The 26,863-nt window shown below is 31.0% G+C and overlaps 2 protein-coding genes across 2 annotated transcripts; one reads left to right on the top strand and one right to left on the bottom strand.

Annotated features, from left to right (window-relative positions):
* Positions 1 to 703: 703 nt before the first annotated feature.
* LOC132757976 (uncharacterized) lies at positions 704 to 14,067 on the bottom strand (the record flags this gene model as incomplete). Its single annotated transcript, XM_060749475.1, has 3 exons — positions 13,627 to 14,067; positions 1,443 to 1,674; positions 704 to 891 (listed from the first exon to the last, which is right to left on the bottom strand). Coding segments are annotated over exons 1-3 (462 nt in total), but the record flags the coding sequence as incomplete, so codon positions are not given.
* Positions 14,068 to 22,736: 8,669 nt separating this feature from the next.
* LOC132757975 (integumentary mucin A.1-like) lies at positions 22,737 to 26,462 on the top strand (the record flags this gene model as incomplete). Its single annotated transcript, XM_060749474.1, has 6 exons — positions 22,737 to 22,867; positions 23,630 to 23,671; positions 24,131 to 24,797; positions 25,199 to 25,333; positions 25,686 to 26,021; positions 26,385 to 26,462. Coding segments are annotated over exons 2-6 (1,246 nt in total), but the record flags the coding sequence as incomplete, so codon positions are not given.
* Between the last annotated feature and the right edge of the window lie 401 nt (positions 26,463 to 26,863).

The following is a 26,863-nucleotide window of genomic DNA, read 5'->3' as shown; positions in this document are numbered from 1 at the left end:
TTCTTTCAATACAAGTTTTTTTAGTAATAAGTTCTTATTTAGAACAAAATGCTCTGAAGTCATTACGTATTTGTTCGATTTTTTTACAGATCTATTTTTTCTTCAATATGATGCCAGTCTCTATGGCAAAAGTAATTTTTACTTTGCACCCCACTACTTCGGTTTATTCGTCTATATCTTTTTAATGTGATCTACCCGGCTCCATGTAACTGAAATATTGCTCCGAGAGAACAACTCACGTGAGGGTCTTCAATTCAAACAGTAAAGCAGTTTAGTCGCTCAATACCTTTGACATTGATCATATGAATTATTAATCCCACCCAAATTCCTTTTTTTCACCAATAAAACTTATTAAGTTGGCGAAAGATCTAATAAGTGTGGATACCAGCTCAGCTTGGTTTAACCTATACTGTATTCTTTAGAGCATTTTTTGAGCATAAGTATACTTGTATTGGTATACCTTCATGGTTTTAAAACATTTAACAGGCATGTACATGTATATGTAAATTTTAAATTAGTCTTGATGGGAACTTTATTTACGTACAATTTGAAAGATAAAAATTAATTGCATGATAAAAGATTACTGTAAATTTTCACTTGTTCACTGATTGTATAACTTTGTCTTTTCTAAACCTTTCTTATCTAAAAGGGTGGGCAATTGGGCAAATGTTTAACAATAAAGAAAACTGCGCTTTGAACTTACAACTAACGCAACTGCTATTGCTTTTATCTCGTCTGCTGTCATCTGTCTATGACGTAACACGCACTTGTCTGTTTTCAGGGCGTTGTGAAAATTTGCAACTGGGTGGACGCCAAACTCTTTGCATGCCTTGTTGTACATATCTTGGCAGTGCTCCATTGGTGAGCGTGAATCGTGAACCTCTTCCTCCGCTGTTAAATTGTGAACACGATATTTATTACAAACAACAACAACAACAATAATAATTACAGCAACAAAAAAACGACGACACCCAAAGTCAGCACACTGAGAGAGTTAACAAAAAAGGATAATAGCAAGAAAAGCGGTTATGTTGATTTCAATAAACAACATAAGTTTCTAATTTGGTCATTTTTGTAGAAAGTGTTCTTAAGAGTGGTGCATAGACACGGATAACTTTTGCTCTCTGTTGCTTTAAAATTTCAATTAAATTATAGATAATCCAATTACTTTATGATGTATTATCTTTCATTTTATGCTACATGTGTGTAGTATATTACAAATGAATTAAAGAGCCTGAAATATATCATTTGAATTTCTTACAGCACATGAAACAGAAAATTTTGAATAAGATTATTAAGAAAAATACTCAGAAATATACTTGTATCGAAAATCGTATTTGTGCTATTCTAAGCCTGATTTGATGAAAAGCATTGCGAAGTACACCGGCATGTACATGGAATGGAATGCCTTAAATCAATCAGACGACAAAAATCAAACTTACCATCAAAGTCAAAGTCATCTCCTGGCCCTTCATCATACATGTCAAGGCTGGTCACGCTTCTGTTCGAATCTCCATCAACGCTTTCCGCCGTCGACACCCGACGACGCCGTCGGCCTACCAATTTACCGGTGGTTTTTGCTCGTTTTGAAGGGCTTTTGTTCATACGATGTTTTGCCATAAGTATGTACGGGTCCGTTGTGTTCGCCCGCCTGATAAGGCCCCATATATCGAACTAGAATAATAAAAATCGTCAATTATATACAAGTTGTTAAATCATTGATTCTTTTATATAAATGACCAAATCTGATTTAAATTAGCGCCTAATTAACGCTACGCAAAGCACGATAGAAAACTCAACAATAAAAATTACAATGTATTGATACTTAACACTGATTATCCGATTTGTTTACCACTTTATTCTATTTATTATTATTATTATTATTATTATTATTATTATTATTATTATTATTATTATTATTATTATTATTATTATTATTATTTTAAGAACTAAAATTGATACATTTAACTGTTAATGGTATATTTCCCAGAAAGACTATGCGTAACGGAGATGAAAGAAAATCTTAAATTTATTAATCATTAAACATTAATGACTTTGATTTTAAAGTTTATATTGGCATAATGATTTATTGTTGAATCAAAAACCACATTTAAGATAACTTCTAGATATGTTCAGTAGGCTGTAAAAAACGAATGCATTATGAAGCAGATCACGTGATATTCATTATCGTCTGCTTCATTTATATATAGTCATACCTGCAGCAAATTCAAAAAGTGTTTTAAGATGAAAAAGATAAAACAAGAAATAAAATTGATATTGGCATAATGATTTAATGCTGAAAAACACATTGAATTGGACGTCTAAATATGTTCAGTAGGCTAGAAAAACGAATGCATTATGAAGCAGATCACGTGATATTCATTAACGTCTGCTTCATGTATACTTTAGTCATACCTGCATGCTTTAAGATGAAAAAGATAAAAACAAGAATAAAAAATACTTCATATACTGAATAGAATAAATTAAACAAAGCAGCCATACTAACTAATTCAGTAGCTACAAAGTGTTTGCTTTCGTCTTAACATTGATTTAAAAATTAAAATTTAAAGGCACAGTTTGCCTCAGAAATGAATAAATTTTACTCCTTTAGAAATGGTAAACATGAATTTTATAACGTTAAAAAATAATGGTTTTATAGCACGTAGATGTTTGTTATCTAAAGTAATTAGCACTAAATGCGAAATAATTTTTCATCAAAGTGGCAAGACATAAACAAAGTAGTATTTTGACTTCCATACAAAAAACTAGCAAACTATAACTGAACTTATTGCAACAGAAGTAAACAAAAAAATGTTTAAGTAGTTGATTAAAATGTAACGTTTTGGAAATTATAAAAGTACAACAAAAATAAAAAAGTTTTGAGAAATAAAATTAAAAGCATTTCTTTGCCATAATGGGCCTTTAAAGATTTTTAATCTTTATTCTAATTTATTTCACGTTAAACCCATATCACGCAGAATATCTTAAATAGACTTGTTCAACTTTCATTCTGAGCAAAACAATTTATTGTTTTTAGAGGAAAATTTCAAATTAAATATTGACTTAATTGCGAATAGTCCTAGCCATCAGACAGCACGCTGATTGTGGTCTGCACTAATCAAATGGGTAAATTGAAAAAAAAATTCAACACTGCAAAAAGGGTTCCTTTCAGATGAGAAACGAAGTTATATATTTATTTATTCTTTGTTATTTGACTGAAAACCATCATTTTTATCATTGTTTTAAAACTGTCTGTCATAATTTAATTTTATATCCTTTTCAAATTGGTAACATCAGTTTTCCTGATCTCTTTAGTTCGAACATGGTTTTCTCCAAAAGTTTACGCAACAACATATAAGTATAAACATGCGATCATTTTTTTAAATCAGGTATATATAAGGCACGAAAAACCCGGCTCCTTACCTCTTTAGGGTCTAACATATCCCTTATCTCCGAAAGACGCCTTTCTTCCTGGGAACTCATTTTATTTTTGTACGACCACTAAACTTTTGTAATCCAATTAATAACAATTACTTAACACAAATTAAGCTTTAAACCTAATCCCATATTTAAAGTGTTTTGATAAAAATGTTAAAATCGCATACAGCTGGTATCCGGTGTCAGTATTCTTAGAAGTTGTACATTATACCATGAAATAATAATAAATGAGCACAAGCGGGCTATTCTGCAATAGCTCTTTCAAAGACTCAATCATAAATAATTCAGTTAGACCAACCAGTGTTATTTTATATACAAGAAATGCTTATTTTTATATATATATTTTTTTTTTATTAAAGGGTGAATAAAAATGCACGGAACTTCGCGACACCGTGTCTATAGTAGGCTAGTTACATAAACAACAAACAGTTTATCCACTTATTACCTTGATCATACAATATGATTAATCCATTGTCTTATATACCCACGTGATTAATTAATCAATTAAAATCTTGTTTTATCAAATTTATATACAGATAGCATCGTTATGTTAATGAAAGAATGCCACAAGTATAGCCATCATGTCAAAATGTCCTTGAAGATGGTCCACTTAAATATTAAAGAATGGCTGACAGTACAATATGTTTATTATCATTTTATCAAGAAATGTTATTCGGTGCCTGTGAATCCATAAACAAATAATGTAAACATGTATTATTGTCCCCCATTCTTTATTTAATATATTTATGATAATGTAGTTATTGTATTGTACTGTACTGTACTGTACTGTACTGTAATGTAATGTAATGCACTGCAATGATATGTACTGTACTGTTATGTACTGTTATGTACTGTTATGTACTGTAATGTAATGTAATGTTATGCTATGTTATGTTATGTTATGTACTGTTCTGTAATGTTATGTAATGTAATGTTATGTTGCGTTATGTACTGTACTGTAATGTTATGTTATGTAATGTAATTTAATGTAATGTACTGCAATGTTATGTACTGTACTGTTATGTTATGTAATTAAATGTAGTGGACTGTAATGTACTGTAATGTACTGTTAAGTTATGGTATGTACTGTTATGTTATGTAATCAAATGATATGTACTGTATTGTACTGTACTGTACTGTACTGTAATGTAATGTTATGTTATATTATGTAGTGTTATGTAATGTAATGTAATGTCATGTAATGAATCGCATCGTATCGTTAAGTATCATTTTGAAAAGTATCGTATATATCGTATGGAATCGTATTGTATTGTATTGTCTTTTAATTCACGATTTCATCGTTACTGTGTTTGGTGCGGCGTAAAACCCAACCAAAATTACTTTGTACTGTATTTATTAGTAGTATTTATGACTTCCGCTTTATCTTTTTAACCCTTTTTGTACTTCCACGTCAAGTTTACGTTTATAATAGCTAGAAACTTAATGTTTGACTACTAAATGAGACTTAATACTGTCATTTGTCAATACTCGCTTATATTGGGTGTTTTCAAGGGAGGTAGTGGAAATGGCAACTAACGCCCCCTAGCACCGGTTTACGCGGTATTCAAATCCTTAACAACTTGCATCATTGATCCAGAAAGACTAAAGAAACTTGACAACACAGAAATGCAACGAAAGGTGAAATTGCAAGACTCAGTTTTTAAGAGTTTGTTTATGGGAAGTAGTTAGTGTTATCCATATTATGATCCCTACGCCAGCCTTAATTACTAATAATATTTCCGACTGTTTGAGAAATGGTATACAAAGCCTCATAGAATTATAGTGACGGCACAAATTTAACGGACTGAAGCCTAGGAAACCTAAGGCTGAAGTCCGTTCAATGTTTGGGGCTGACTTCTGTGGCATGCATTTTTTTTATTTAACATCTTTCTCATGACTATAAATTACACAATTAATTTTTAGAGAATAGTGCAAGAATTACATTGATTACAATTATAAGAAGTGCATTTGTAGTTATAACATTAAGTTTTACAAGTACGTTTATGTTACCTACAAATATATGGTGCAAAATTGAATGATAATATCATACAATCACAGACTGTTATTAAAAAATGTTGTACAACTTAATCACTTTTTTGTGTACAAAATTATTGCTTCATTGTGTATTTTGATTTTTTTTCTCTATTCTTTGTTTACCTTTTTAAGGAACTAGGTTTGCATTATTGTTTAACTAAAACTAATTTTGCATCAGGACTTATGGTAGCTATTAGCATTGTTTAGATTATATAATAAGAGGAATCATGAAAATATGCAAACATAGATACCAACTTGAATAAGTTTTTCACTGTTTAGCATTTTCTAAAGTTGTTTACCTTTTCCATTTTTAAAAGCTAAAATACATTAAACATGAAATTTCTTTATTTAATCAACAATTACATTAAAGGTTTTTTTAAGGGTTTTGGTGGAAGGTTCGAGTTTCTTCTACTATTTTGTGGAGAGGAATTATATACAGTGGAATATACCAGAATTTATAGAAGTATTTTCATATTTATTTTTTTCCATGTTTTATCAATTCCTAAAAATTATAAATGTGCCATCAAACGTAATCTATGACTAATAAGATATCTATTGTTAGCATGAATGTTCAGGGAATGGCTGACAGGGCAAAACGAAAAGATGTGATAAATTACCTGAAAAGTAAACAATATTCAATTTGTATGTTACAAGACACTCACTTCTCCACTAAAGAGGAAAAATATATACGTTCTATGTGGGGATACGAAACCTATTTTTCAAATTTTAATAGTCAATCACGTGGTGTTGCAATTTTTATTAACAATAATTTTGATTATAAGCTGATCAGTATTGAAAAAGATCTTGAAGGAAATTTACTTATACTTAATTGTAGTATTTGTGACAAAAATATAACTCTTGTTAATATTTATGGCCCAAATAGGGACAATCCAAATTTCTATGAAAATGTCTCAGAAAAAATGTCAAAGTTTGAAGACACCATATTCATTCTTGCTGGAGACTTTAATTTAGTTTTAAATCCAGATGCTGATTCTTTTAATTATTTGCACTTGAATAACCCTAATGCACGTGACAAAGTTCTTTCTTTAATATCAAAGTATAACTTAATGGATTGTTGGAGGAAAATAATATTGAAAAAAGAGAATACACTTGGTTTAGAAGAAATCCCATTAAAAAGGCGCGTCTTGATTTTTTTTTAATTTCAGACTATCTCTATACTGATCTTGACAATACTAAGATTTTACCTGGATATCGCACAGACCATTCTTTAATTTTCATGTCAATAGAGTTTGGAAAATTTCAAAAAGGTAATTCATATTGGAAATTTAACAATTCCCTTCTTCGAGACGATATTTATGTAAATAAAGTAAAAACGGTTATTTTAGATACAAAAACCCAATATGCAACAAATGTACCAGAAAATAATAATATTAATGATATTCCTCTATCTGATTTGAGATTTGATATAAATGACCAATTATTTTTTGAGACATTATTAATGAATATTAGAGGAATGACTATAAGCTATTCCTCACATAAGAAAAAAATAGAGGTAGATAAAGAAAAGAGTCTCACTAAAGAAATAGAGAAAATTGAAAAAGAACAAATTATCAATTATGAATTGCTGGACGCCAAAAAATTAGAGCTTTTAAATTTGAGAAAGAAAAAATTGGAAGGTAATTTTATAAGATCCAAAGCCAAATGGATACTTGAAGGAGAGAAACCCACAAAGTATTTTTGCAATCTTGAAAACAGAAACTATGTTTCAAAATTAATGAATTCTCTAATCTCAGAAAATGGTCAGATTTTAAGAACTCAAGAAGAAATTTTGGTTGAAGTGAAGTGTTTTTATGAGAATTTATACAAATTGAGGGAAGTAGATAACATATCCTTGGTAGAACTTCTTGGGGGTCTAACATACCTAAATTGTCAGAAAATTGTAAGCTATCAATTGAGGGTGAATTAACCTATAATGAAATGTTAGATTCTTTAAAACGAATGTCAAACAATACAAGCCCAGGAAATGATGGTTTTACTGTTGAATTTTATAAATTATTCTGGAGTGATATTGGACTTTTACTTGTTAGATCAGTTAATTATGCATATTATATAGGAAAACTTTCAGTTACTCAGAGACAAGGAGTTATAACTTGTATTCCTAAAGGTAACAAAGATAAATTGTATTTGAAAAATTGGAGACCTATCTCTTTATTAAATGTCTCGTACAAAATCGCATCATCCTCAATAGCTTTTAGACTGAAAAATAACTTAAAAGATATTATAAATGAAGATCAAACTGGGTTCTTGCCAGGCAGGCTAATGGCTTCCAACATAAGAATGCTTTATGATTTATTATTTCACTCTGAAAAGAATAACATTCCAGGGTTATTGCTTTGAATTGATTTTGCAGCTGCATTTGATACTGTGTCATGGAATTTTATGCACAAGGTCATCGTGTTTTTTTTTAATTTGGTCCCTCAATAAAGTCTTGGATTAAATTATTTTACACAAATACAGAATCATGCGTTATTATTAATGGACACATGTTAGAGTGGTTCTCACTTCAGAGGGGTTGTCGTCAAGGTGATGCCCTGTCACCGTACTTGTTCATTCTATGTGCTGAAATACTTTCAATATAAATTAGGAAAAACCAAAATATTAAAGGAATCAAGATAAATGGAACTAAGTAAAAAAAATTCTCAATATGCAGATGACACAAGTTTATTCTTAGATGGCACTGAACAGTCTCTTAAAACAACAATGCTGATATTAAAATTCTATGCTAAAATTTCAGGCCTTAATATAAACATGGAGAAAACAAAGGTAGTTTGGTTTGGTACAAATAGAAACAGTAATATGATTTTATGCCCTGAATACAACCTTGATTGGAATAATGATGTTTTTACTTTGCTTGGTGTAAAATTTTCTACTGATTTAAAGAAAATAGTAGAACTAAACTATGACTTAAAAATAGAAGAAATAAAGAAACTATTTGCAAACAGGTCAAAACGAATACTCTCTCCAATTGGTAAACTAGTCGTTCTAAAATCACTTGCCCTAGCAAAACTGAACCATCTTATTTTAAGTATACCAAATCCACCTTTGATTAAAATAAATGAAATACAAAACCTATTCTTTAAGTTTCTTTGGAATAATGTAGAGATAAAGTCAAAAGAAATATTATAACTCAAGAATATAAATTTGGAGGATTAAAAATGATAGACCTTAAATGTTTTTATGTGCAGTTTAAAAGCTACATGGCTCAGAAGACTTCTGAACTCAAATAACAAATACTGTCAATTGGTTGAAGGAACTAACCCATTCATAAAAGAAATGTATAAATTTGGAACAGATTATATTAAGACAAAATTACATTCAGACATTAATCCTTTTTGGAGAGATGTTATTTATAGTTATTATACACTTTCTATGAATTTAAAACTATGTAATACTAAGCAGTACTATTTTGTGAACTTATGGTATAATCCAAGCATAAAAATTGGAAACTCTAGTATTTGTTTAAATAGGTGGATAATAGGTGGTATTCTTTTTATAGGAGATCTTATCAACCAAGAAGGGGAGTTTTATACATATGATGAATTTTCCTCAATATTTAATATTAGAACTAATTTTTTAGAATATAGAGGTATAGTAGCTTCAGTTAAAGAATTTTTAAGAAAAGAAAATGTTCCAGATTTACCAAAACAACATAAATATAACACACCTATTCCAAATCCTATATGTATAATTAATAGAGATAAAAAAGGATGCGTTCTATATATAGAGCAATGCAATCTGAAAAACAGTACCCAAAATCATTACAAAAGTGGAAAAATGATTTAAGGAATATAAATAACAGTGAATTTTTTGAAAAGAATTCTTTGTATAATTTGGTTTACAAATATACAGAGGACCCAAAGTTGATATGGTTTCAGTATAGAATAAACCATAGAATTCTTGCAACAAACTATTTGCTTAAGAAAAATGAATATAATTAATGATGATAATTGTTCATTTTGTCATAATGAAAAAGAAACATTGATTCATCTTTTCTATGACTGTGATGTAACACAACATTTTTGGGAACAACTACAAGTTTATATTAATGATAGATGCCACCTTAACATTCCAACCTGGAGTAAGTTAGATATATTGTTTGGCAGTGCTCATCTTGATGAAGTTATAAATAAAATAATATTACATGCCAAATATTACATATATTACTGTAGATTAAAACAATTAAGGCCTGATATAGGAACTTTTAAACAACAACTGTGTGCCAGTTATGAAATTGATAAATATATGTCCAAACAGTCATTCAAGCATAATGAATTTGAGAAAGCATGGGAAAAATTCAATAATTTAGTGAGCCCCTTATGATTGTGATGTCTTTTCTTTTAGATTTAAATTAAATTTATAATAAGTTTGTAGGGGTGTTACTACATGTTTATAATTTATTTATAATTATTTTTAAACTCTTCCCCAACCAAAACCTGGAATGTTTATAATTTAATCATTCTTCCTCCACCAAAACCTGAAAAATTACTCCAAGAAAGAATTACTTGCCAGTTCTTTTATATGTAAGGTTACCGCTTAACGAAAACTCTAGTAGTTGGCACCAAAAACCTTTTATATAGGTTTTTTTTTTCTCTAGCCTTTTTTTTTATGATATTATTTTTTCTCTTCTTTTTACTTCTCTATAGTTCAATGTTTCAAACAAGCTGTCTAAAACATTAAAAAAAAACAACATCAAAATGAATAAAGTGTTTCTGTTAGCACTATTAATTTTTCACTACCTTTTCTAGTGTGATACCTTAAACATGTTTTATCAGTAAATGTGTATGATTTTTTTTTCTCTCCTGGTAAAGGTATATGTGGGTTATGTATTTACAAGTGAATTGTTTTGATGTTATTTCTTTAGTTGGAAAATTGACTGGTGAGATAATACCTGTATCATTTTATATTTACTGTTTTTTGTTGTTGTTGTAAAGACATAAGTGGGTTATGTATATACAGGATTACTGTCGGTTGTTGTTGTTTCTTTAATGGAGATTTGAAGATATAATTGTTTTTCGATAAGAACAATATGAAAATCAGAAGTGTTTTTGGAAAACATTAATTAAGAATGTAAATAGCATGCTATAATTATGAGTTTATTTCTTCATTAAAAATGTATTATGTTACAATAAATCAATTTGTATAAACATCCAAAGTAGAAATATACATTTTTCTCACAGTCAACAGAAAAATAAAAATAATGTTATTACATTTCTAGTTATATGTTGGACATAAAGAGTTTAATTATCGACAGCTTAGATTGTAATTTAAAAATATATTACATTATAAAACAAAAACAAAAAACTCCCATAGAATTTTTAAAAAATTATAATCTTTACTCGAATTAGTACTTGTAACATGTATTATATATTATTATTCAAAAAGATAATTTAAGTTTGAATGTATTGTGTATTTTTTGTATGTGTGTAAAAATATGTTTATTATTGGGAAAAATAAATGGGTAACCTATGGTTACTGAAATTAAAAAAAAAAAAAAATATATGGTGCATCGGTTTATCACCAAAAACTATTAAAACTTAATTTAAAAGAGGAACTATCGTCCTTCCGAAGTACATTTGTATATATAACATTGATTTTTTACAAATACATTGATGTTTATAATCGGTTTATTACATGGGCATCGGTTTCTTACCAAAAATACTATTAATATACTTATTTGAAAAGAAAAACGACAGTCCTTCCAAAGACAAGGATGCCTTTCTCATATTACACAACTGAACGCCATTTTTTTTTTTTTTTGGTCTCCGGTAACCATAATCACAAGGTTACAGGGGACTCTGATTGTGCTGTCTTCCAGACAATATTGATGAATGGCTGACCTCATACTCCTCTAAATTAACTATGATGATTCTTTTAACAAAACCTTTAACTAAAATATTTTTAGATGAATATTTCATTAAATGTGAGACGGTTCAATTATGAGAAACTTCGAAAAGAAATGTTAAAAAGTAACAAATGGAATGAGAGTTTAAATCGTTTTTTACACAGATTTATATTTTCTGTCATCACAAATTCACCGAAATTAGCGAAAATATCAAATCTCTAATAAAAATGCATTGAACTAACGAACAGAACAAAGTTTATTCCATAACTTGTTCACACATAGGTAAATCGTTAGAACAAATAAGTTTAAACACAAATTGTAGGTCAAACAATGTGCAATAAAGACAAAAAATACACAACCAATACAATACATAGCAAAAGATTTACGAAATTATAGGAATTAATTGGATTAACCTGAATGATCAAGGCCAAAGTTATGTCAGACTAAATATAGTTGACATTATTAACGCTATAAATTTAGTTTAAAATCCATTATTAAACTGCGGTCATATGTACATCAGACAATCAAGTAAGTTTAATTGATTAACCAATATTTAGCCAAGGGTATAATGTTTTTGACAATTCGCAAAGGCCCATTATATCCCAGAAGTGCTATTATTTTTATTACTAAAAGGCTTTTTATATTTATGTTGTACTTTTATAGTTCACAATAAGACACTCATTTGCTAATTTACCTTATCTTATTTTTTCCTCTGTTGCCTTTTGACAATTAGTTTAGTATTTTGTATGGAAGTGGAAGTCAAAATACTTCTTTGTTTATATTTTGTTACTTTTATAAGAAATAATTCACTTTCAGCGCAACTTTGGTCAGGTGATAAGCATCTTACATTCTCTAAAACTATCATTTACACACACACAAATTCCTTGTTTGCCCTTTCTAAAGATTACTTTATTACTTTTTGAAATGCAAAATAAGCCTTTAATTGATTAACCAATTTCTAGCTAAGGGTATAATGCCTTTTAACAATTCGGTGTTATTTAATCAATTTACAGTTGCGACAATTTTTATGAGACAAATCTTAAAAACGTTGAACCTAGTGTTTGTCCAAGAGCTTTTACTAAACAAAAACTTATTTTTACAATTGGCAAGTGATATTTTCTTACATATTATGTCCGCCTTGTTTACATCGCCATACCACCAACAAAAAATATTGTTTAAATATATTATACCAACAATTTACATTGCTTTTAAACATGGAAAATATCATACTTTATTATATTTTGCAATCTTTATTTTGGTAGTAGTATAATGTTTATAGCTCTATAGTGACTATGCTATTTAGATAAAGATAAAATTTATAAAAAGAAAATGATACTGAAAATTTCAACATAATTAATTATTTTTATTTTACCCCGGGTAAAGCCCATCTCTCTACAAGTTCATTTAAAAAATGTAAGCTTTGCAGCCGTTTGACTATTTTATTTATATCAAATGGGAATTTAAATGATTACTACAGATTTTCGAGTTCACAAGACAAAAGTCATCACAAGACTTATAGCGATACATTTCATATGAAACAAAAAATCCATAAAAATGATTAAATAGATAAAAAAAAGAAAGAAAAGTCTGCTTCACATCAAATTTTTTATTAAAAAATGTTTGGTCAGTATTAAACCCTTCTAATACATAACCTATACCCATGCGACTAGTGCAGACCAAGATCAGTCAGATATGAGGAAGACGGTCCAGTAAAGATGTCCAGTAGGTAAAAGTTAATAATGAAGTGGATAGTTATGTTACGAAATATATATTTTACATTTTACTTAATAGAACAATAATGTAACTTGTTGAAGATTTGCATGAAAGTGAATGTCAGCTGTTTGATAAACTCAACTAAAACAATTAAAAAAACCTTACCAAGATTAAAGCGCCATGCCACTAGATTCATGCTAGTTACTAGTACTTGATTTTTTTTTAAAAAATGTATTTAAAATTAAATGTTGTCAAGTGAACAAAGACAGTAAATTAACTTTACAAACGGTGCTTAAATCTACTAAAATTACCAAAAGTAGGTCAGAATATGCAAAAAAAGTCATTTTAGCGTTAGTCACGCAGATGAAATATATTGATAAATATCGCAAAATCAGTAATTAATTGCATATAACGTAAAATATTTCTTGAACTGTGAATTGTAAAATAAAATCTCTGTACATTTTTCTCAAGGGTGGTTTTCTTTTAATATGTTGACTCATCTAGAGGTATGCGGCTTAAAAATTGTTTACTGAATGACAATTTATGATAAATAAAAACACACTAAACATACAACCTACCTGATTAGATTTAGCATCTGCTTCAATTTTTTCACCCTCCATATTTAGTACTTTCCTTTTTCTTTTTAAACGATTTATTTAGATTCCTTCCACGCATTAACATTCAAACATTTTCACACAATTTCTATTGAAGTTAAAAGCGCGTTTAAAATCTCCCTCTTTATTTCTATAAAATAACTATCAGCCTAAGGAAAATCATTGAAACAGTTCTATGAATGTTTGAAACCATTTCCTCCCGTAGAATCAAGACAAACACCACATTTTTAAAATGCTATTCATTTTCAATATCTCAAGTACATATTTATAACATCATTTTCATTGAATTTGAATTCCGCTCCCGGTCTTTTGTGCTCCTCTGACCCTTTAATGACATTTTCCTATTGTTCCTGCTATTAACGTACATCTAGTGTTTTAAGCGTATCATTTCAATAAGAAATATATAGAACGGCGAATGGCACAATGGCTTTGCCATCAACGTTAGAATATGGATATTACTGATTTTTCGTCCCGATAAGATTTCAAGGGAGGCATACATGCATGATGAATGGATAAGCTGAATTAAAAGGTTAAAAGATTAATAGCGTAAAAAAGAACTTGATCCAGATTACGGATTAAAAACTTTAAGGATTTATAGATATTTGTGATCTTAAAAATGTTATTGTTTTTATCATTATGGGTTTAAGACGTTTTTAAAAGCCACTTTAAAAGAATACAATTACCGCGCTTCATATTTTTATCGGAATGCTGCCGCTAAGAGAAATAAGTATTTAAGATACATTATACTATTATATTGTTTAAGTAATAATAATAGTAACCACTTTATTTTCGCGCTTTGTAACGAATGCAAAAAAATAATATTGTGATATTACTGTAATACTTTTTTATGTGTGTCCATGTATATAAACAATATACAATGTAGAAATAAATAGGGAAAGAAGCATTTCTAAATGGATTGGGCCACGAGTTATAACACATAACCAAATCCTTTGGGAGACAAATATTTTGATGCTGATTAGAGGTGTTGCTTTACAGAGGTAAATCTAAAGCGACACCTTTACTTTTGGGGACGAAGGTAATATTTTGAGTATAAAAAAGGAATTCTCTAATAGAGAAGTCGCTCTGCGGAGGCTATTATATTATATCTGATTTTAAACAAATTATATATGGCTGGTAATGGGATTCAAATCATTTGAAAAGGTATACGAAATATTTGTTAAAGGGACATTATGCCTCAGAAAGCAATATTTTTTTATTCTTTCGAAATGTCAAACATTTGTTAAATATTGTTAAAATAATGAATTTAGAATATGTTAGAGGTTTAACAGCTGAGACACTTAGCGCTGAACGTGAAGTAATGTGTCATAAAGATAGAAAAATGTAAACAAAGTAGTATTCTGACTTCCATAAAAAATACTAATCGCTATATAATTGTATCAATCGTCAAGTGAGCAAAAGGTCCCGAAAGTAGTTCATTTATATGACAAAGAAGTTTTTCTTTGGAAAATGTAACAAGATACCAAGAATGAAAGTTGTTTTTTTTATGAAAACAAAAATGATAGTATTCTGAGGCATAATGGGCCTTTAAAGAAAAGGACGCTTTGAGAAAAGAACGGGAACAGACTGAGGAAGCAAAAGAAAGGACTGTGTCATAGAGGTAGTCAACTAGTTTGTTCTACAGACATTATCCAATGAACGTCTCCATGTCGCCGATCCCAACACTTCACATTGCAAAGATGTGTTTTATATAAGGAGTCGTTAAAGCTGCGGTCTCACACCCGGCAGAGCCCAGGACCATCCCGGTAAGTTACTGGGATAATCCAGGACGATCCGAGGTGAAGTTATTGTTGCGGTCACACTTACCCCGGCAGCACTTCGGTAATTTCCAACTAACGCCTAGTTTGCGCCCCGGACCATCCAGGCAGAGCCCATGTGAAGCTACGGTCCATGCCGGTGCTTCCCCGGTCGTTCCCGGATGACGCCGACAGAGCCCCGGTTGACATCGACAGAGCCCCGGTCGATCCAGGCAGAGCCCAGGACGATCCCAGCAGAGTCCCGGTAGAACCCCGGTGGATTGAAAACGCGCGCGAAAATGATGACGTTTATTCATAATATTCATTTAATATATTTGTGACAATTTGGAATGATATTTTCTTCTATTTAATAAGTAATTCATGATGATTTTCTGAATAATTCTTATGCAAGACTTGAAATAAGGGAAACAAGTGCAATCATGATTCCTTTGAAATGAACCGTTGTTCCTGGTCGTACCCCGGTCGTTCCTGGATCGCCCGGACGTCTACCGGGGCTCTGCCGGGATGTAGGTGAGACCGCAGCTTTATCAATTTAAAACAAGATAATGCATATTATACAGATATACAAATGTAGATAATTATAGGATCACACCAGAAACTTCATCAGATAGCAACATCACTTTCACTTCATCCATTAATCTGATGACTTCAAAATACGGTGTCAACAATTTTGATAAGACAGTAGGCCTAATTTATGACACTTTCAAAACATGCTATGATTATGATGAGATGGAATTTAGAAAGTAATCATCATTCCTGTGTCACGACCTGGATACCGGATCGTCATTTGATAATATGTAATGATTGAAACAAACTTTTAATTCAAGTACAGCGACAACTAACAAAAATTATAGAATATTTTGGTCTTATAAGAGAGTTGGTCTTAATAATAGGTAGGTTTTAAGGAGGAGGGTCTACTGCAAATAAACAACTGCAATTAAACAAACGAAAAATTTAAAGATGGTATATATGAACATTAAGACATCAAAATTAGAGTGATAATCTATTTCTTTAATTATTATCTTGAAAAAAAAGTTATTTAAAACTTAACCGCGGTCACATTTTTTATAACCGAAAAGGGAATTAACTTCCCCCGAAACGGCGTCTAAAGTATGTTGTTTTCCTATAGGTCAATGAAGTTTAATTGGAAGAAAAACCATGTTCAAAGTAAAACGACAGTCAAAACATTTGAAATCCTGTAATATCACTAAACTTATTTTAAGCTTTATCAACTTTCGTGTACGGAAGTATACGGTAGTTTGATACACATTTTTATCTAGCGGGGACGCCCCGTTAATCTCCGAGACTTCCTATGTAAGGAATGACGTTCCTCAGCGTCCAAGGTTTTGAGGATGAAAGCCCAGATAAAGACCGAAAAGATGCAACTAAATCCGAATTAGACCAAGATAACTTGAGGTTACATTAATGAATGATTTACTTTCGGTGATGATCTTGTTTTTTCCTTTCTTAACCAAATAGATGTCCTTACCACGAATAATAAGAACACGTTGTTTGTGACAATTCGTGCAGATAAATTTCGTATATGTGCGCATGTTGTTCACAAAATGTAACAGAGTACGCGTTTGAAGTGATTTTTAATAGAAGTGATTCTTACATCTACTCTAAACCTCAAGTGTTGTGTTTTGTGACTGAAACTAAACGGCGCCAAGTGGAATTAATAGCATCATTATAGAATCCAGTTGCTTGTGAAACGTGAACGGAAAAATGAAAACAATTCAATGAATTTTGATCTTGCATACCTGAAACGAAATCAAATTAATGTATAATTAAATATTTTGAATTTATAGCTATCCATAAGATATTAGCTTCTTCTTAAATCAATGACGCGTTCTTTCGGTCATCTCATACCAATGGAATCCGGATAAAATTCAGAACAAATAATAATCAAGACTGTTTTAAGATGTTTCGAAAATATAACTGTTAGTCGATATATTCTTACAGTTTAGGAATATTTTAGGTTTAAATATCATTATAAAACAACTAATAATGGTGTATCAGGGAATTCAACAAGGTCCTTTTTGGATGCTACTTTTTGTTTGTTGCACTGGTAAGAACATATGTTCTCATATCTAATTTTTGTATTTTTAACTACAATCACGACCTTGATAAAGTTAGATTGCAGTTTCGATAATTAAAAAGAAGTTATTTGATCTTAAAACGAAATAGTATATAAAAACAGTTTCGAAAAGAAAGGAAACACTGTAGTTAATAAGTTAATGGTTTTTTTCTGTTGCAAGTTAATCATGTTTTTTTTGCTGCCCTTTATCAGTTCAAATAATTTTAATTAAAAAAATTAAGATTAAACATCATTTAGTATAAAGAGTTTTTAGTCATGAATGTGAAGTCTGAAAATTAAAAAGAAAATACATTGGTAAACCTTATTTTGGTTATTCCCTTCCGATTAGACAAACTTTAAAAGATCGCTCGTTCATTTTTTTTCTTGAAATACTCTTTTCTTGTTTTTTCTTTTTTTTCACATATATCAAATTGTCGAACAAATTTTATTAAATTCGACCTTCCATTCCATATGTTCTCTCATACCAACAGATTATTTACTATCATGTGAAGTGTTTGAAATCTTTATCTTAAATATGCACGTCTCCAGTTGTGTTTGTTTTGTTTCATTTCATTTAAAAAAAGGCCTTTCGTATTTTGCAATTACCCGTTTCATATTTGTATCTTAACATATTAATGCCATGGCTATGGATTTTAACATTATATTATCCACTGTTTAAATGAATATTATAATTATGATGATATAATGTTGTAAAGTATGGTGTTATATTTTTTCACAGTCGGGTTGAACGTGTTTGACAGCTGTGAGAACGACGAAAGGAGTTGCCCGACTGGTTCACATTGCAAATGGTTGGGATGTGATGGAATGAGGTGCATCTGCAAAAATAACTTATTGCCATCCGTGAACAAGTCTAGTTGTGTCAAAGGTAAGAAAAATTAACCCTATTATGAATTAAACATTTTATAAGCATTTGTAAAACTAAAATATTGTCACCCGTGAACAAGTCTAGCTGTGACAAAGGTAAAAAAGAACCTAATTGTGAATTGAACATTTTTATAAGCATAAAAATTTTGTAAAAACAGCTTATTGCCATCCGTGAACAAGTCTAGCTGTGTGAATGGCAAGAAAAGAACCTAATTGTGAATTGAACATTTTATAAGCATCTGTAAAAACAACTTATTGCTATTCGAGAGCAAATATTGCTGTATCAAAGTCAAGGAAATAACCAAATCTTGTAATATACATTTTAGAAGAATAGTAACAAATCCAGTAACGTCAAAGGTGAGTAGAGAATATAATATTGTATTGTTGTTTTGTTATCTATCTAAAAAGATTCACGCCCTATATGGGATATAAGAATTGTAAATTGTTTTGGTGTTGTTCTTAATGCACAAACTAATCCATATCAATCAGTGTGATAGAAATTTAAATTCTTTTAGTCATTATTCCGTGACTTGTTGAGAATCTCACCGACCTTGTAAAGGTCATATGACGACGTTTTTGCTATTACTGGAGGTAAATATTCAAAAGCTTTCTCAAAATGTTTCCATTAAGCGTCTGATACTTCAAGTTCAAACATATAAAGTTAACGTAATTTAATATTTCGTCATCTCAGTGCAGTAACGTGTTAACTCCTATTAAATCATATAAAGAGTTGACCCGTTATTGCACTAAGGTGACACCTTACATCCACTGATTCTGTCCATGCCCTTTGACCATGGTCTGCACTATCTCTTTTCTGTTGAAAACTTATTTTGAATATTTCCATAAAAGTGATAAATAGTTTTGTTCAGGCTGAAAGATGATATTTTGAGTGATAATAGTTAAACTTGCAAAAACTACTTGATATAATCTGAGATAAAAGTGGAAAAAATAGGAATAGATATCTCGATATGTGTGCAAGTTTTACATCCATTGAGATGTTTTGCCCCAACAGAGCACTTGATAAAACGTGATATAAACTATCCTGAAAACTATATCATTTATGCGTTTACTAGTTGTTAATGAATTGCTAACATATTTGTTCCCAATTTGTCATACCTGTAACTGTCTATGGGAACTAAATTGTTTTAAGACTTTTTTTCAGTTTTCTAATAAGTTCGTGGAATAGATTTATTAACTTATTGGTGTTTTATTAAAGAAAACTTGAAATCATATACACATTTTGAAAACATGAAATATAGGTGTTTCTTAAATCTCTTAAAATAATTTTATGTTTTACTTATCTAACTTTTTAATCATGAAATTAAAACGAAATGTGTTTTAAAATTATAAGCTTCTAATATAAATAATTTGTTACTATAAACTGATGGTTTGTCTTGACAATCATGAACTAACGTTTGTTCTCAACAAACGAAATTAAGCACGTGTTCATATTATATCATCCGCACAAAACATCTTTTAATTGATATTTAAATCTCAATTTACCATTGATATCATAGAAATTTCTGAGTGCTTCTGCTATAAACGTGTGCTCTCTTTATTTGGGTTTTTGTCTATTCTTGTCTGTTTATAGGAAGACCTTATTTGGAACATCTCATTGATTAATAATGGGTCGAGAAGTTGCGAATGTTTCAATACACTATTAGTTAATCTTAATATGTAACCTCGATAATCTAATAAATGAAACCTTGGTGTCCATTAATACTGAATTATTTAACCTGTTAGTTTTAACAGTAGCTAGGGGTGTGAAAGATGTTGCACTTATATATACTCTCATGACCAGACTCAATTGAACCGAGTCCGCAATTGTCAACTATTTGCTTTATTTTCATTGTTCTCGAGGGACCAGCACCCCCACCCCCGCCCCTATCCAGATTTATATAGTCAAAATAGCAGGTGTCAAGTGCTGTGTTTCAGGCGTAAAATGTTGCCCATGCTTCACCTAAGTGTTGGTATATTTTTAAGGTCCTTTTGGGATCATTGATATTTTTCTGGTCCTGTTGGGATCATTGATTCAAAAACATTAGTTTTAAGGTTTGAAAACCACTTAAGCCGGTGCTGCATATTACATCAACTATCACGCTGTAACTATTTGGTTTGTTTAATTGCTCTTGTTCTAGAGGGATCTCCCTTTTCCAGATATTACAGTTTGATTTACCAAAAAATTGTTATTATACCATATGCTTTAAAGACCAAGAGCATTTTACACCAAACAGTCTTTGCTCATAGAAATTCTTCATAGCCCATTCTTTAAGTGCCGAAAAGTTGCGATTATTTTAATGTTAACATAGGTAGTTTAAATTAAGACACATGCGCGGATAAATGCGTAATTATACTTATCAATAACTAGTCATTTTCACAGTTCAATTTGCAAAAAAAGCATTTTTATCAAAACTCCAACCCGTGGTACTATTTTTGCAACGCGCATCTATGGGTAGAGGCGGTTATGCGATTGCATACAGGAAACCCATAGTGCACCAATAGAAGGTGTTAAAACCTAATTAAATTTATTATATAACATATATTTTGTTAAATGTAGAACACGCATTGGTCTTTGCTTTATATTTTTAGCTTATATGTATTATAAAAAGGCCTATATAAGTTATAAATAGTTCAGCACGTTTCCTTATTGCAAAAAAAATCCCCACATTCCTAGAAAACGTTAAAAGAAGGGATATATATGCTTTGATATTTCCTCTCTATATTTACTTTCAATGAATAAATAAACAGTTTGCATTCCTATTCCTCTGTATCATATGTCCACAAAAATGCGGCATTTTTATTGGCTTACAATAACATCTTTTGACGTTATCTTAGGTAATTTATTTTATTAGACACAGGAAGATATACTGTTATCTCAAAAACTAGTCATAAAGTTTGTTCAGTTACGACTTATGACAACTTTTCGCGATAATTCGGGTACTGGTGACTTTGGAAAAATGAATAGAGTACCGGTTGACCAAAAACTCAATTCCAATTAGTACGCAAACTTATGTCACACGCAACAAACTCATCGCTCAGTATTATTAAAGGCTATATTAATAGGTATCTGATTAATCATTTAAAGCTGCATGCCTCCAGATGAACCAAAAAACCAAGAATCAAACTTAAAAGTACTAAGATTTTAAGAAATGTAAAGAGATTCAAGATTCCAGTAATAATTTACATGTTACGTGAGTTAAAAGTATCTATCACAATTTTTCTAGTGCGTGACTAACGCAGAAAGGGCTATTGACCTCTTTTTGTATTTTGCGTGGATTGTATATGTAGATTACTTTCTTTGTAGACTTCACAATATCTTACTTTTAGATTTTCCATTTTCAAAATTTTCATGGAAATAAGCTTGAATCTGCAGGCGTAAATAGTCTCCACTCACCTCAAGGCACTAAAAATGAACAAACTTTATTATCATGATGTTCATTTAAGACCATCACTTTTAAATTAACATACAGATTAATCATTGAGATTTTCAAAAATACCCAATGGAATGTCTGCCATACGTTTAGAAAGTTTGCAAAATTTAATCAAACTTTTCTATTACTTTACTAGCAGCTGATGATCGATGCTTTGATTTTCAATGTCCGAATCTCTTTTTCAAGAGAGTCACAAATACATACAAAGCTACCAATGTCAAAATAGTGATTGTTTCCTACTCACAAACAAGACATACTAACTATATTGACAAAGAAATATCAAAAATGTCTGTATAATGAACAGAATTCGTGCGACCAGAGTTCGGATATTTCTACAAGTCCCTGTCTGTATAGTCGTGATACTGTTCTCTTAAAGCTGCTTATAAAAAGTCTCATTTCACGATATTTTCCATCTAAAGCTAGTCAATCACTGGTTACGTCACGTTTTATATAATATCTATAGAGGCATTTTCCCCCTGAAAACTTCAATTTCATGTTAGGAGAAGACAGACAAAGAAATTAGAGTTTCCAGTGTCTTTATTTATCATACCTTTATACAGTATATACTTTTTCTAATTATTTTGCTATCTGTTATTTTTTAAAGCATTTAAGGCGTATTTATGAAGCATTTTTGGAAACACATAAATATATAAAATCTGGTGCAAAATTTTCAAGCTCTAAATATCACAAACTAATCATCGATTTTGCAGAAACCCCTCTAGGAGAAAAGTGCCAAATGGGGACGGTGTGCGGGGGCCCACCTTTGAGTGAATGTCACCTCGGCACGTGTGTGTGTTTGGAGGGTTATGAGCCGTCTAAAAATGGCAAGGAGTGCATTCTTGTTATGAAAGGTGAAGATACATCTGCCGAGCACGGGGAGTATTGTGATAACGAGAAATTCTGGTGTTTTCCCGATGACTTGCAATGTACAAACAACAAATGTGTTTGCGAAGATGGCTTCAGACCAGCAACGACGGAAGAGAGATATGCGGAGCCGTACAATACAAGATTTTGTAGACCCAAAACTTTTCAGTTAGGTAAGTAACTTAATAGTAAAATTCACAAGTACATGTTTTAATATTAATAACGTTAATTTGATATGATAAATTTCGTGTTAAGGCAGATGCCATAGCTATATCAATCTAAATATATTAACCAATCAAATAAGAACACCCTGGATGACCGTATATGAATCATTTCTACAGGATTGCTGATTTACCTCAAAAAACAAAACTGTAGCATCTTGACAAGTTCTTTATCTCTTACCATATGTATTTCACACACATATGTATATACACATAATAAGAATATTATAAGAGTATCTTGATCGGGAACTTGTATTTGATCCGAGTGAATGTTACCAGGTCAAGGTCGCATGCGAGTTTGATCCCTTCGAGTAAAATCCAGTCAATCCAATCGGGCTAAATACACCAACAACAAAAAAGATTTTTTAAAATGATATAAAAGAAAGATCAGGAGACTGTAACAATGACCCTTCTACATGCCTGTTATCATTCTATATAACACTCATTTACTATTTGGATTTTCTTTGTATCTCGTTTTGTGATACATGCAGTAAAATATAGTACAATTGTCCATGAATATATACAAGAATGAGAGTACGAAAACCTAAAAGGTGATGAATAGCATTGTTCATGATATTTTCAATATGTTTAAATGCTTAGAGAGCCTTTTCAAAAAATCTTATAGACATTTATTCTGCTGCAATAGACAACCTAGGCATACACATTCATAATTTTTCGGAGGTAACTTAATTTTCAATTTTATTTTCATTCCAGGTGTACCTGTCAATGTCACTGGAACGGAATGTCAAAAGCACGGTATCTTTTATATAATGTTTCATTTTTTTTTTAAACAAAATTTTAAAAAATACCTTAGAATTTTTTACTTCTTTAGTCCATTTACTGAAAACTAGTGTCGTTGATAACTTGATTGAGTTAATATTACTGTCATGCCAGTCTTCTGACCAAACTCTGAACCTCCACAAGAATGTGTTAAGCAATACTTACAGCTTATAGCTAGTAGTGGCATATAGTATAATAACTAATTTAGCGGAGTACAAGTACATATTACTTTTCGTCAACTTCGTTCTAGATGAACAAACAAGTTACTTAGTGAAATGTTGTCAAAACCAGTGTCTGTAAATAGGAATACCCCAAAAAACAACATTATATTACTATCAGAGATTTTCCCGTATATAAAAGTAAGAAGGGCGAAAGCGTTGGATATTTACTTATCAATTGTATTTCACACACACATATATTGCGTACTGCTTTCAGATTTATCAACAAGTACTTCTTCTTCAACAACACCAAGTACTACTTCGACAACAACAACGACGACGACTACAACACCAAGTACGACTTCAACAACAACAACACCTAGTACTACTTCTACGAACAACACCAAGTACGACTTCGACAACAACAACAACGACGACGACTACAACACCAAGTACGACTACAACAACAACAACACCAAGTACGACTTCTACGACAACAACACCAAGTACTACATCAACAACAACAACAACTCCTAGTACTACATCATCAACAACAACACCTAGTACGACTTCTACGGCAACAACACCAAGTACTACATCATCAACAACAACACCAAGTACTACATCAACAACAACAACTCCTAGTACTACATCAACAACAACAACAACAACACCAAGTACGACTTCTACAACAACAACACTTAGTACTACTTCTACGACAACAACACCAAGTACGACTTCTACATCAACAACAACTCCTAGTACTACATCAACAACTACATCAACAACAACATCAACAACAACACCTAGTACTACATCTACCACAACACAACCAAGCACTAACTCTACAGCAAATACAACATCAAGTACAACATCTACCACAACAACACCTCGTACATCATTTAATGGGACATCAAATCCATCAAGCACGACAAATACAACAGGTTTGTAACGTATTTTGTCGTCTATGCATCAATATCGCTGTACAATAGTACCTTCAATGGTTAAATATGTAAATTAAACATTAATTATAATTACCGTCAATATATTGACTTCATTCTCCATTACCAGTGCCTTCAAGATAAAATGACGTCATACATCATTATCAAAAGCATCAATACGTTCTGATTGACGTTATACTTCATCACAAAGACACTGAAGCCATACCTCAGTATAAAAATCATAAAATTATTGACTTCATATTTCATTTTGAGTATCATCGATACACTTGCTTCATACTTCTTTAAATTATCAGAATTACATCTTCCTTCACTACTTTACTACTTTAACGAAAATAATGCCGCCATATTTCAGTATAAGTGTTGTGTTTCTATATTTTATGCAGTTGGAGTTGGCCAGAAATGTCATCATAGAACATGCCAAGAGAACTCCGAATGCGTTATGGATGCATGCAAAGTTGAACGTTGTCGCTGTGAACTAGGCTATGCCAACAGTCCTGACGGAAAATCGTGTTGGAAACGTAAGCTCTATTCAACAACGTTAACGCTGTTTGTTATCATTTAAATCTTGTATGATAGGGTTCGATTATGGACAATGACCTTTAAATTATATATTTATATAATTATTTGTGGTTTTCAATAATATTACTCTAAGAAGAAAAAGAAGTCGCTCAATTATGAAACATATCGAGCAATTCAAATAGATTTTTAAGAAAAAATGCCTTCATTTAACTGACACAAATGCTGAAATATCTTCAGTTTTAAAATCTTATTCATGTCAAGGTATAGTGTATGATGCATATTTTTTTACAAAAAAATATGTTCTTTTAAAAGCACATTTTCTCTTTTGAAATAAATACATTTGTTTTGCAGTTTCAGCATTGGGTGAGGTGTGTGGTGGAGAGAGGATATGTCAGGGTCTGAAGACACAATGCGGAGATAAAGGTGTCTGTGACTGCGAGGACGGGTACGAAAGGAGTGACTCTGGTCGCTGGTGCAGACTGAAGACTAGCTGGTTCATTGACTTCCCGGTGGTAGGGGAGGTTTGTAGCGGCGGCTTCTTCTCTGAGTGTTATAATCAGTTCGAGCAGCAATGTGTGGCCGGAAGATGTAGATGTAAAGAAGGTTTCAAAGAGATTGTTGACAAAAAAGATATGGATGCTGTGTATCCTGATATTGTACAGTGTAGAAATGAAACATTCACTAAAGGCAAGTGCTTATTATATCACTTAAACGACCAAATATTTCTCTTAATAACTTTTTTTTTCTGATCATTCTTATAAGACTTTGCATTATATTATATGCATTATATATTACATTATGTATTTGGAGAAAAAAAACTTAATATAAAATCAATTATCAGGACGTTTAAAGAATTATTATTTTTTAGGTAACAATCGCGTGTGTATAAGTTTATATCTGCAGCACTGTGAGGACACTGATGTCCTATACTGCAGACTTTGCTGGACATGCCTTTCCCAGATTAATTTTAGGATTCGATTTCAGCATATCTGTATTTGATATGATGCTATACATATTTCTTCATATTTTAATATTTGTGTTTACATTCAGGGAAAAGAGAAGAAATGTTTTGCCTCCATCAATCACGTGAAACCCATGAATATTCCATGTACGACCGAGCAAAATCAAGTAAGAATGTAAACACCCTTACACGCTTTTACCACTTTCTAAGCATAACATATATGCCGCCGTTATATGTCGCATCACCGCCGAATGTTGCACTTGCCGTCAAATGCCGCACCATTGCCGCTAAATGTCACAAAACTTTCTGCTGTTAAATGTCACAATGGTAACATTAAATATCGCACGAATTTCTCTAGCCGTTATACATAGCAACACGTACGTTTAATGTCGCAAAATGGATATTTATAATTAAATTAAGTTAGCTTGTGATATAAATTACAATAAACATTGAGTAATTGTTTGTACGTATTGAGTAATCTTTTGATATAAGGAATGTCCCGATCAATCTGCCGACACAAGATGAAAAATGCTTTTTTTTAAGTGGACAGGTCTACATTTTCAACAAA

This window comes from Ruditapes philippinarum, unplaced genomic scaffold, assembly GCF_026571515.1.
Source record: "Ruditapes philippinarum isolate M1 unplaced genomic scaffold, ASM2657151v2 ctg11306_1_1_1_1, whole genome shotgun sequence".
In the NCBI taxonomy this organism is placed as follows: domain Eukaryota; kingdom Metazoa; phylum Mollusca; class Bivalvia; order Venerida; family Veneridae; genus Ruditapes; species Ruditapes philippinarum.
This window is presented reverse-complemented; position numbering and strand designations above follow the sequence as displayed.